Source organism: Tachysurus vachellii, chromosome 9 (genome assembly GCF_030014155.1).
Source record: "Tachysurus vachellii isolate PV-2020 chromosome 9, HZAU_Pvac_v1, whole genome shotgun sequence".
In the NCBI taxonomy this organism is placed as follows: Eukaryota; Metazoa; Chordata; class Actinopteri; order Siluriformes; family Bagridae; genus Tachysurus; species Tachysurus vachellii.
The window spans coordinates 10,743,686-10,756,764 of NC_083468.1; the positions used below are offsets into that span (position 1 = coordinate 10,743,686).

The 13,079-nt window shown below is 37.7% G+C and overlaps 1 protein-coding gene across 2 annotated transcripts in view; it reads left to right on the top strand.

Annotated features, from left to right (window-relative positions):
* The first annotated feature begins 423 nt into the window (after positions 1–423).
* The window catches only part of rasa2 (RAS p21 protein activator 2), a 39,310-nt gene continuing 26,654 nt past the window's right edge, over positions 424–13,079 (top strand). For both annotated transcript variants that reach the window (XM_060877640.1, XM_060877641.1), the window contains exon 1: positions 424–579. In XM_060877640.1, coding sequence (XP_060733623.1) covers positions 522–579 — 58 coding nt within the window. In that variant the 5' untranslated portion in view covers positions 424–521. The remainder of the gene's footprint in view (positions 580–13,079) is intronic.

Consider the following 13,079-nt stretch of genomic DNA (forward strand, 5'->3'; position numbering starts at 1 on the left):
TTTTCTTTTCACTTACCAGCATGTGTAACATTAGCGGTCAGTGTGTGGGATGGTCGCTTAGCTGCTCTTGTGATAAACAAACCTGATGTAAACAAAGAAGTTAGACAAAAAAAATTGAACAACATGAATTTATTTCAAACAACCGAATGTCAGAAAAATAAAAAAACAAAAAAAACAAAGAAACAAAAAAAATATATAGAGTTTATTGAAATTTGCACTTTTGTAAACTATCCCCATAACCCGTTGTACAGATTGTATAACTACGCGCATGCGCGGAACAAACTCGTCAGCGTCGCAAAATGCGCCGTTTTGTACGCATGCTCGCGTTTGTCGCGCATGCGCAGCGTGAATCGGGTAGTGACAGCAGGCGCTCCCGAGAGTTGCGCTCAGTACTCAGTGAATGTAGCTACTGTACCCACACACACACACACGCACGCGCGCGCACACACACACACACACACACACACACACACTCTCACTCACTCACTCACTCATACACACACACACACAAAGCTTTGACCATGGCGGAAGAAGACGACACGAAAATCAGGATCCTACAAAGTCTACGAGGGAAAATCTGTAAGTGTGAAAATCCTTTTATCTCAACTGGTTTGTTCAATATTTGTTTTTAAATAGAAGGTGAAAGCAGAAAAAAAAAGTGTGTGATCGACACGAAGAGGGGCGCGGTAGAGACCAAAACACACCAGAATACCAAACGTGTGTTCAAACGAGCAATAGGGTTTATTTGTGTTTACATTTACACACAAAAACATCCGGATTAGGATCCGAAAAAGTGTTGCAGTCGCTGTGCTCGAGCATCAGGATGAAGTTCAGGAGCCGCTTTAGTGTTTAGACTGAAACCTTGTAACACACATAAAAGTTCAAACCGACTCCACTTCCCCTTTTTTGTAAACTCTTTAACGCTATAGAAGCGCTTTACTGTGGAGCTTGAATGGTGTGTACAGGCGCAGTGAATCACTCTGTACCCGGAATGAGAAACGCACAAGAGAGAGAAATTCAGCAAAAACTTGCGAAATTCTGCGCACAGGAAGTCGCACTGGCTTTCAGTACTTAATAAACAAGAACACTTTATTTCATGTGCATCTGAAAACACGTGACGATGCGTGTTTTAAAGCCCACAAGGATTTCACTCACTACATTTATTGTATTTAGCAGACACCTTTATCCAGAATGACTTATATTCTTATTTAATTTTATGCAACTGAGGGTTGATCACGGGCCTTGATCAGGGGCAGCTTGGTGGACATGGGATTCGAACACATGACCTTCGGTCCAACACCTTAACACTGAGCTACCACATCCCGTGTTCCTCTTCTTCCATTTTAAATTCTCTAACATGTCAAAATGAACATAATTGGGGGAAAATCCAGTATGTTTAGGTTAGAAGAGCTGAAAACATGATCTCTATAAATGATTGTACAGAATGAATAACAGGAATTACAACAATTAGGGAAACACTAATGATAATTAATCATTAGGTTTATCTTGCTTAGTAATAATATTATTGACGTGTCTCAATTATAAGATGACGCTTGTTTGGTGTCCTGAATCCCCAATGATTTATATTGACACAATGAGATGATGGATATAGAGAGAGATTGGTGTGTGTGTGTGTTTATACAGGAGGGGCTTGTGATTTAAGGCAACCAGTAAAAGTTGATCTAAATTCACCAGTTTGTTTAAGTCGTTTATGTGTAGCTGAACGACAGAACATTGTGATCATAATTAAAATATTCTTCAGTGTTTTATCACCTTTCAAAGAACAATTTATATTTATGTAACTTAATATATATATTCTTCACTCATCAATTTATATATATACATATATATATATATATATATATATATAAAAATTGATATCATATCACATGACTGCATACCTTATCATTTAAAAACAATTTAAAAACATATTTTACATTATTAATGAACTCTTGCTTGGTGTGCCATGTTTTAAAAACTTTCATGGTCTGGTGAACAGATTTCTGGGATTGCCTTCTCTGTAGCAATCTGTCTTCAAATCTGTCCAAGGTAAGGACAGAAGACAGCTGTCCATATGCTGCCTTCCCTTTCGAATGGGACAGACTTTATCCCCAAAGCACAAATGCTGCCTAATTACACAGCCCCCTGCCAAATGTTTGCGTTTTCACCTAACAATATCGTACGTGTTAAATATTTTAACTCATTAAATCATTAACTCATTAATAGGCTTCCATATTAAATGCTTTGGTTTTAATTTGTTTTTGTTTTTTTGATTTAGTAATTCATAATGCCCACACATCTGACGTAGTATAGATTTGTTTATGAATCCTGTTGGCTATTTTACATGCACGCCTTTCTTGTCTGTGCACATTTTTTTTTTGCTATTTAGATTTTATCACTGTTTTTTCCCCCCCACTGCTATGTAAGGGAAACCTTTTCAGGAAAAGTTTGATCAAAAAACAACTTTCATGAAAAACTTGATCACCTTGAAAAAGTGAAGCTTGAGGATTTTGTTTAGAACTTTTTTCATATGCTTTTTTATTTCAGTACTGGATTTTTCACGACACGTTCCTCGTTATTGACGCACACTTAGACAAAATTGACTTCTATATGTCTTCTCTCTCTCACTTTTTTTTTTCTGTGTGTGTGTGTGTTTGCATTGACAACATTTCTCCAAGCTGCTTTACTGGATGAGGGCAGATCCTGCTAAACACTTTCAGTTACAGAGTTCTGAGATGATTATCTATATCTTTAAATCATATGGATATATCGTGTGTAATAGTACTAATAAAGTATCCTTTTAATATTTGAATAGTGGTCATTTCTAATTAGCTTCAGCAGTCTGTCATGTGGCAGCATAAAGTTTGAAGGGTCCCTATTTTACAGTATGTGTGTCCTGTTTGGAGAACACAGTCTCTTAGTAATGTTCATGAAAAACCTGGCAGTGTGAGTGGGAGTTTGAATGGGGACCAGATCATGAGCGCAATTAAGGATGCGGCAGAAAGAGTAATCTGATATCAGATCGTGATCTTGGATAACGGTACAAAAAAAAGAAAAAAACACGTGATACTAGTGAAGTAAGCATATTGTACATTATTGCCGAACAGACGACATGAGATATCCAGCGATCTGTACGTATCACTTTTAACAGCGGCAAATCAACCTGAGCAAACAGCATATGATTCTTAAACAGTGTCTCTACTAGACAGAACAAAGACTGTACAAAACAGTGAGCATGGTGACTAAAATGCGCACGGAGGCATTAATTACGAGCACAAAAATGATGGAGCAGAGATACATTTGCCCGTGAAGGCACTGTAGTTGTTTGAGAACTGAGATGTAGGCACTTCCTTTCCACTGGTTTGTCTCCATATAAGCCTGCGAGTCAAGCTCAGGTTGGCCATCTTTGAGCTCTCTCTTTAATAAAGTCCTTTATTAGAGACACATGATCTTTCACATATGAAATCCTCGTTTTTGATGCTGTGTTTTTCAAGCAGCGTAAACAGAATATTTTGAATCCAATGTTCTTCGATTTCGTTGATTAATACCAATCATTTTGGTATCACTAGCAGCATCGATTAATACCAAAAACATGTATTCATTCAGTATGTGAAAATAATTCCCTGTTTGTTATCGCACAACCCCACAACAAAGATTCCATGCCTTGCACTGTCCATCTGATTTCTAATACGAATTTTGGTTTATTCTGGTTGGGTGTTGATGATGGTGATGATGTTGGAGACTCTTTAATGTTTTAATAGCGGTGATGCACTGCCATGTGTGCAGCTAGTGTACAGAAGGTACAGAGGAATTAGTGTGTGTGCGTGTGTGTGTGTGCGTGCGTGCGTGTGTGTGCGTGCGTGCCTGTGTGTGCGTGTGCGTGCGTGTGTGTGTGTGTGTGTGTGTGTGTGTCTTTTAGCCTGCCAGAATGACTGTTTGTGTCAGAGAGTATGTTGGTTTGCTGCTCATTACAGTTTTACTGATTCATGTGTTAAGCTTCGGTCTTTGCATTTTCTTTGTCATTTCATTACTGCTCTCATGAAGTGTTTATATGTTTTTATTACACTGAAGTTAAATGAGTACTGACAATTCAACTGCTTTCTCAACATCTCCTACATTTGTCAGCATTGTAGGGAAAAATGTCATTACAGACTAATATGGTGTTATATAAGTTCCAGCTGTAGTTAAAGCAAAAAAAAAGAAAAAACCCTGACCTTTAACTTAGAAATATGTCACATTACAAAAGGTAAATGCTTCCGTTTCCTGTTGTCTTTAGTGTGAGTGTGAGTGTGTGTGTGTGGGCCTATAGTGAATAGAGTGTGTCATTTGGGACACATCCACAGTGGAGTGTATAATGGAAGTGTTTGTATCGCCAGCTCTGTTGTTGTAGTGTGTGTGAGTGTGTGTACAGAATGTTCATCTCTGTGTGTCGTGTGTGTGACCGTGTGAAAGGTTGATTCAGTCTTGAATTGAATGAGAGTGGTGAATGGTTTGGGTTCATTCACAAAATCACCTTACAGTTTCATTATGAGTGGGAGATGATTCTCTGTGAACACCCCAAACATTAACTAGTCTGTCTGGGTTTCCCATTATGGTGATACATCAATTAGTTGAACATTCAGGACTCACTGTGACAGTGTTCAGGCTAAAAGACTAACACTGACAGCACTAACTTGTTAAAAAGCTTTAGGGATAAAACATAAAGCTTCTGAGTCGTAGTAATAAAAGTGTAAGTTGAAAAGTTGTATTAATGTCTACGATATTACGGTTCTACATATTGCGGTTCTGCTCCACCCCATACATTCTGTTACATCTTTTCCACCAGTTATAATTGTATATAACTGTACATTCAGCGTTTCGCCTAGTTAACCTCCATTTACAGTATGTATATTATCTGTACATACACTGTATATTTCTTGGTTATTATTGTACATACAGTGTACAGATTTGCACAGCAAAGAAATATTGTACTGTCTATACAACTGGCATATATCCCTATACACATACTATTTTTATGCACATTCTACCTGTTTTATTTATTGTTGTACATTTATTTACATATTTATCTGCACTTCTTCCGTTGCACATTTTTCTACTATTTGCACTTCTGGTAGATGGTAAATGCCATTTTGTCAATATGTACCTGTACTATGCAATGACAAAGTTGTATCTGTCTATATGTCTATCTATCTATTTACATTTATGGCATTTAGCAGACATCCTTATCCAGAGCGACTTGCGTTTATTTCATTTATACAGCTGAGCAATTAAGGGTTAAGGGATTCGAACTCACAACCTTCCAATCAGTATTCCAACACCTTAACCACTGAGCTTGCTCTCTCTCTCGCTTTCTCTCTCTCTCTGTTTTATATATATAGGGCAGGAACTCGTTCTTAGTGTCAGGCTTAAGCATGAAGAATGACAGATGCATCGCCATAAAATAGATCATTCGCATCATAGTGTATGCTTGAAATACACAAAAAGTAGGTTATACACAACCGACAATCTCACTAGTACTGAATAATATTTTTTGGTTAATAATCATCATCATGATCATAATAATTATAAGCAGCGATTAAGGGGGCCAAGCATTTTTAGGGATTACCCCTGTGCAACAGAAGAAGACCAGAAGCCACTGGGACTTTTGGGTGCTTGTTCCCAGGGAGATACTCTAAATTTGATGGCAGTATGTCAAAGCTGTTGCTGAGATATTGCCTCACTTCCTTTTTTCAGTAACCCTGCAAAGTTGCAAGCGAACTCGAAGCCTGTCATTAAAATGATATGATAGAAATTTGAACTTTGTGTCTCATCACACTAGCACTTGTATATTTACAGGTTTCATAACGTTTACATTTTTAAAGGGAAAGAAACCACATTCACATGTTTAATATCCCAGATCCGGATTTTTTTTATTTATTCACACCGATACTAACAAATACAATAAAGTGAACAGATTGCACACACATTTGAGGTATAACCAAAATAAAAGATACCCACCACCAATTCCCATATTCTCTCCATCTCAATTTACAAAATAATTACACAAGACACAAAACAACACAACGATGTTCAAACGTATGCTAATTATAGTGAGGAAGAGAAATATGTCAGGTTCTACTTTTATAGGTAAATGAAGCTAGGGCTGTTCCTGCTGTTTCATTTCAACGTTCACGTGTCGTAAGTCAGTGAACACGAGCTATGTTATGAGAAGATAAAAATTGTTAGTGTGGTGTAATCAAATATCTTTTTTTTCCACTGCAATTAACAGTTCTTCCTGTATGTCATGCTGGTGTAAATGTTTGTGTGTGACGGATGCAAGTTGTGAAATAATGAACAGAAATGTAGAAATATCAAACACCCAGCAAAAGCTTTAATGAATATCAGCTCAGTAGTTTGACCTGAGATGAAAGTTAAATAGAACTGAAATTGTGTGAATGAAATTCATGGTAATGACTTGTATATGTGAATTGGTTAAACCAGTAAATGAAACATTGTTCCAGAGCTGCATGCGAGAGTGTAGAAAAAGTGGTTGAGATGTACCGCATGCAGCTTGACTTCTGGTGTACAATGGGTTTAGTCTCCAAACCAGTTGTTGTTTTAAATTTGCTGTAAGAGCTCATTTACAAAATGGCTTTGGAAATGTATTATTGTGTTTTTGTGTTTCTGTACACACCTTTAACTTGCACACTGGCATCAAAATACTTCCACACATCTCTCTTGTTCATTTTTCTTCACAGCCTTTATGTGGAGATAGACCATAATTTCCCCTAAGGATCAAATACTGGTGCTTTGAACAATTAACCAGGAATTTGAATCCCAGTACATTTCCACTCAACTACAATCTGTTGTAGAAATGATCTTATTTACACAAGGATGGGTTCCCTTCTGAGTCTGGTTCCTCTCAATGCTTCTTCCTCATATCATCTCAGGGAGTTTTTCCTTGCCAACGTCACCTCAGGCTTGCTCATTAATGGAAGATGTAAGAGATGTATAGTAACTTTAAACTTTATCTTTTTAAATTCTGTTTCTATACTTGTGAACTTGTGAACTATACTTGAGACAATGTGAATTGTTAAAAGTGCTATACAAATGAATTGAATTGAATGGAATGGAATTCCCTAATTGAAGTTATTTATATATATAGATATATATATATATAGATATAGATATAGAGATATATATATATATATGGGGGGCACTCTATATATAGAGATATATATATATATATAGCGGGCACGGTGGCTTAGTGGTTAGCACGTTCGCCTCACACCTCCAGGGTCGGGATTTGATTCCCGCCTCCACCTTGTGTGTGTGGAGTTTGCATGTTCTCCCCGTGCCTCGGGGGTTTCCTCCGGGTACTCCAGTTTCCTCCCCCGGTCCAAAGACATGCATGGTAGGTTGATTGGCATCTCTGGAAAATTGTCCGTAGTGTGTGATTGTGTGAGTGAATGAGAGAGTGTGTGTGTGCCCTGCGATGGGTTGGCACTCCGTCCAGGGTGTATCCTGCCTATATATATATATATATAAGATGGCAGATGTCTACCTTGAGTCCTTAAAATCATCATCAGATGATCAATAAATACAGTGTATTTAAAGCAGTTTATATCATACATCAACTTCTTTGCTTTTTTAAATCAATGTACTACACTCTATATAAGTGCTGTATAAGAATGAGTGTAAGGCTAGTGATGCTGCAGCTTTTAAGTAATTACAGCTGAGGTCATAAGTTAACATATGCTGTGCAATTTTTTAAAATTAGCATTTTGTACTTTATTAAGCTCTACCCTGAATAAGCTATTTCACCTAACCAATGTTTACATCTAGTCCACAAACACAGTAATAACTGAAGTTACTTAAACAAACCAGTCTAAAAGTTTACATACACTTGATTATTAATAGTGTGTGTGGTTTGCTGGTTGTTCAGTGACTGGTTTTATGGTTTGTGATAGTTGTTCCTGAGTCCCTCTAAGAAGTTAAACTGCCCACTGATCTTCAGAAAAATCCACCAAGTGATACAAATCCATTGCTTTTCCTGCATCTTCTGCACTTTTGAACTTGTTGTGGGCCACTTTTCAGAATGAGGACAACTGAGGGACTCGTACACAACTATTACAAAGGTACAAACTCAAGAAAGCAAGAAGGTAATTCTTAAGAATGCAACATGATATTTTAAGAGCCAGAGTGATTGGTGTGAATTCTGGGAAATATGTCATATATATATATCTGATGTTGCTAAATGTACTAAATGAACAAAATAACACTTTACAACAATCATCTTGTTTAAAAGTTTACACTCTTCCGAACACTGACACCCTCAGTTCTTAGTGTCTTCTTGACACTAAGTGGGCATTTTAACTGCTCAGGACCAACAAGGGACTCAGGAACAACTATCACAAACTATAAAACCAGTCACTGATCATCCAGCGAAACTTTTGAACTAGTTCTCTTGCTTAAATCTGTTATGTGGTTGCACAAGTGAATAAAAACATTTTATTGTATTTTTTTTTTAATGCCATTTAAAAATATAATGGCATGTTGTTTTTGAAAACATTTTGCGTATGTACACTTGTGACCTCATCCGTAAACACGTTTTTAAGATGAATTTGACGGCTTAGTCATACCGTTACTAACGACGTACCTTAAAAGCCGTGCTTAAAAGCCATGTTTACCTACCACGGAGACGCCCGAGTATCATGTGGTGTGCACTGATGCAAGAAAGAATCGCAGTGCATGTAAGAGTCATTCATGTAGATTTATTTCCGGCTGCTACAGCTGTGCCTTGAGCCATCAACACTTCAAATCCCTGATGAGACGAAGAGCAATGTGTGTGTTTTGACAGCGTTGTTTCCTAAAGGCATATATGAACTCTGCATACCATTTTCAGGTGGTATATTACCTGTGCAGCGTATTAGTGGTATCGGTTGCTGCAAAGCCTTGTACTCTTCTGTTGCTGCAGGCTTGTACCTTTTAGATTTAACACCAAAATCCTCAGTCTAGGTTTTCCTCATGTTTGTCTTTTCCTCATGTTGTATTTATGTATTTCCTCATACATAAAGGATGGAAACACCTTTTTAGCTATTTTCATGCCTGGATCATGAAGGTTGTGATGGGCATGCAGTTACGACCATAACACCAGATGTGTGAACACGATTTCATCCTGAGTGCCAGAGAAGTATGTTTACAAAGAAATCATGTAGAGGAAGTTTTGTAAATGAACTTATATTTTGAAGACAAAAAAATCCCCTGTGTATGGAGACCTTTGGGACACCTTGTATTTGGAAAAAATTTAACCCATTCATGAGGTATGTCTAACCTCACGTCCATGTCTCGGGTTACATGGCTTTTTTTTCTTCTGTTTTTTCTTTTAACCTAGTTTCTTTCAGTTTGAAAATAATCCGAGTATCATCTGTAATCAAAATATAGAAAGATTAGTAGTGTTAGCATGTTGTGGTTTTAAGTAATTACAGTTGAGGTCATAAGTTAACATATGCTGTGCAGTTTTTTTTAATTAGCATTTTGTACTTTATTTAGCTCTACCCTGAATAATAATTTCATGTATGTCATTCTAGTCCACAAACACAGTAATAACTGAAGTTACTCAAAAGAACCAGTCTAAAAGTTTACATACACTTGATTATTAATAGTGTGTGTGGTTTGCTGGTTGTTCAGTGACTGGTTTTATGGTTTGTGATAGTTGTTCCTGAGTCCCTCTAAGCCGTTAAAGCCTGTGCGATTAGTCTTGTGTTGGTGGAAACATGAAATTTGCCGAAGCTGTTAAACTAGCATTGTTTGTTTAGCAAAATGAATATCAGAGGATTAGCAGCGCTAGTGCTAAATGGTTGTCTTCCCGAAAACATAACAGACCTAACTACCTTTGAGGCTCGTGTTCATGCTGTAACACAGGTCAGTATAACCTATAACACACTTTGGAGAAAAACACTGTCTGTGTTCTTCTGCATACATGAGCTAACAGGATAAGCTAGCGTCACTGTGATGAACAGGTGAGAGAACTAATACCCATGTTTGTGAATTCAGCCATGTTGTGGTCGTGGCAATGATGATCTGTGATTGGCCAGATTGAACCATGGTCGTCAGAGATTGAATGTTGTGATGAATGATGATTAGTAATATGATGTTAGGAAGCAGTGGTGATTAGTAATTTGTCTTTGGGAGGAATGGTGATCAGTGATCGGTTGTTGGGGAATGATGCAGTGATCAGTGATCTGTCTTTGGGGGAATGATGCGGTGATCAGTGATTGGTCATTTTGAACCATTGTTTCAGGGATTGGTTGCTGGGAAGAATGATCATTGGGTATATGCGCTCACACAAGCATGACTCATTCGGGTTGTACACATTGGTGGTGGTGATACACACACAGACATATATACATATGCATGTAAGAATCTACAATCTTTTATCTAGTACAATGGAACACTGGAGTTCTCCACTTTGAAGTTCTACATTCTAGAACCCTGTAGATCAGAATGAACTAGAGCACTCTCTGCCATTGTGTGTGTGTGTGTCTGTGTGTGTGCGTGTGCGTGTGTAACGTTTGTTCAGGCTTTGCCCTCTTGGTTTGCGTACACTTCCGTTGCTATGCATAAAGTGGCACATGTTCGTTTCCCTTTAGATCGCACCTGTGTGTGTGTGTGTGTGTGTGTGTGTGTGTGTGTGAGAAAGAGAAACAGAGTGAGATAGGGAGTTAACTGCAGGGCATTGGTTGCTGTCACACACTCCCTAAAGCTTTACATCTAAGAGATCAACTTCCTCTATATACTGTATGTATGACATCACACAATTAACAATGTCAAAGGTATGCACCGAGGAATGTTTTGTGTGCGTGTGCATGTGTGTGTTTTTGTGTATGTGTGTATGTGTATGCGTGTTATCACAGATTGGTTTCTCTTCTTGAATTACGTGGAATAGAGAACTGTGTTTGCACTGACAGAGGCATGAAGTGAAATTATGAAACTCTGTTATAATAACTGATGATGTGTGTGTGTGTGTTAGGGGTTGCATAGACAAGTCAACCAGTATATTAGCTGCAGAATACTTTCACAAGTGGACTCTATAAAAGTCAAGTCTGAGTGGTGGCGGAAAATAGGTTAAAAAAAAACAGCAAAACAGACAAAGACGTAAGCAGGTAATTGCTTTCTGACCAAAGGAAATCAAATCTACAGTCAATTGCACAAGATTATGCAGGGAGAACTCCTTAGCACTTTGATAAGATTGTACATGAAGTGGAGAGGTGAGTGTGTGAAGGCGATATTCATCATACACTACATACACTAGATGTGAGATTCACAAAATCTCAATATATCATATTCACAATATAGAATATTGTCAGTCATGATGAATACTATATTTTCATACATATTTTTTACAATAAGTTAAATTATTAAATGTAAAATAAGTTATATTCTTGAAGACATTTCTATCGAACCCAATATGTCTTACGATACATATCTTACTGCTAATAAAGTGCCCACAAATCAATACTTAACTTAGTGTCCAAGTTAGAAATCATATTGTATATTACATTACATTTACGGCATTTAGCAGACACCCTTATCCAGAGTGACTTACAACTGAGCAATTGAGGGTTAAGGGCCTTGCTCAGGGGCCCAGCAGTGGCAGATTGGTCCTGGGGTACGAACCCATGACCTTCCGGTCAGTAGTTCAACACCTTAACCACTGAGCTACCACATCCATTGAAACTGAGCTATATTTGTGTGTGTGAGTGTGTGTGTGTGTGTGTGTGGACACTGATATAGGAGTGAAGTCTTGGGTCCGGATGTGTAGTGCACTACTCAGAATGTAGGAGATGTTAGGAGGTGTTAGTATTTGGAGTTATTAGTGTTTTAGAACTGGATTAGTATTTGTATATTTTATTTTTCAACAATTTACTCCATGAAAGTGTGTGAATTAATTGATTGATTTTATATGTGTAATGTGTATGGAATAAGGATGATGTGTGACATTTGTTAATTGGGTTGTGTGTGTGTGTTTGTGTGCGCGCGTGCATGCATGTTTTTTCTGAATCAGTGTTTTGCTGGAAGTCGCAGTGCATCCTGGGAGGAAACAAATACTTCTCGCCTTTAACCACATCTTACACACAGTGCAGTTTGATACACACGTCTGTGCGCATACACAGACATGCACACACACACGGAATAAGAATATCTGACAGTTTTGCCACATGAACTGCTTTTATGTGACAAAACCTACAGCTTTTATAAAGCGAACCAAAAGGTTCCAGGAATTTTCTTTTTGGTTACTGTGGTTAAGATTAGGTTTAGGTTTAGGTGTAGGTTTAGGTTTTGATTTATATCCCAGGCTCGTTCTCTGGGATCAAGTACAACATTGACTAGTATAAATATAAATCATTATATCATAATATCCTTTTCTCCTCTGTGAAACTTTCTTGAAGCAAAGAAAATCAGGAGAAACTGACATCACTGGCAGAGAAATGTAAAACTTACTATTCACTAAAAACACTCCTGTGTAGTGATCTATATACTCAGTATAATTACATCTGAGGTTCAGTGTCCAGGCCCTGCTATATCAGACGTGTGTAATTTGTGTGTACAAAACTAAATATGGAATTTATTAAAATCAAACGTCTGTTCAGATTTGTACGTACACCATCTATGTTTATGTACAGCTTTGACTGTGTGTACACAAAGCTCTCAGGTGGAAAAATGTGTTTGCTTATAAATCCACCAGCACTGTGTGAGATTGTGTGATCTCATTCCTCTATAGCTACGGTGTTCTCGTTGCTGGTACACACTATAAAACACACAGCTAGTTCACTAGAACAGGGACAAAGAATTTCCTCAAGCTAAAACACTGTTCAGGAAGTACAACAAGAAAAGAAACATGCAAGTCCAGGGATTTTGTAAAAGCTCAGTTGTTGTGTATCTGAACTTTCTGAGGTGACGTGATGTTTTAACAGAATCAACACATCCAGGGTGAACATCCTCAAGTCTCAAGTTGATGCTTGGCTCACTTCTGTACACTTCCATTCTTTTTCCACCTTGCAATAAATATGTTTTCTTTATTGCATTATAGTGGCGTG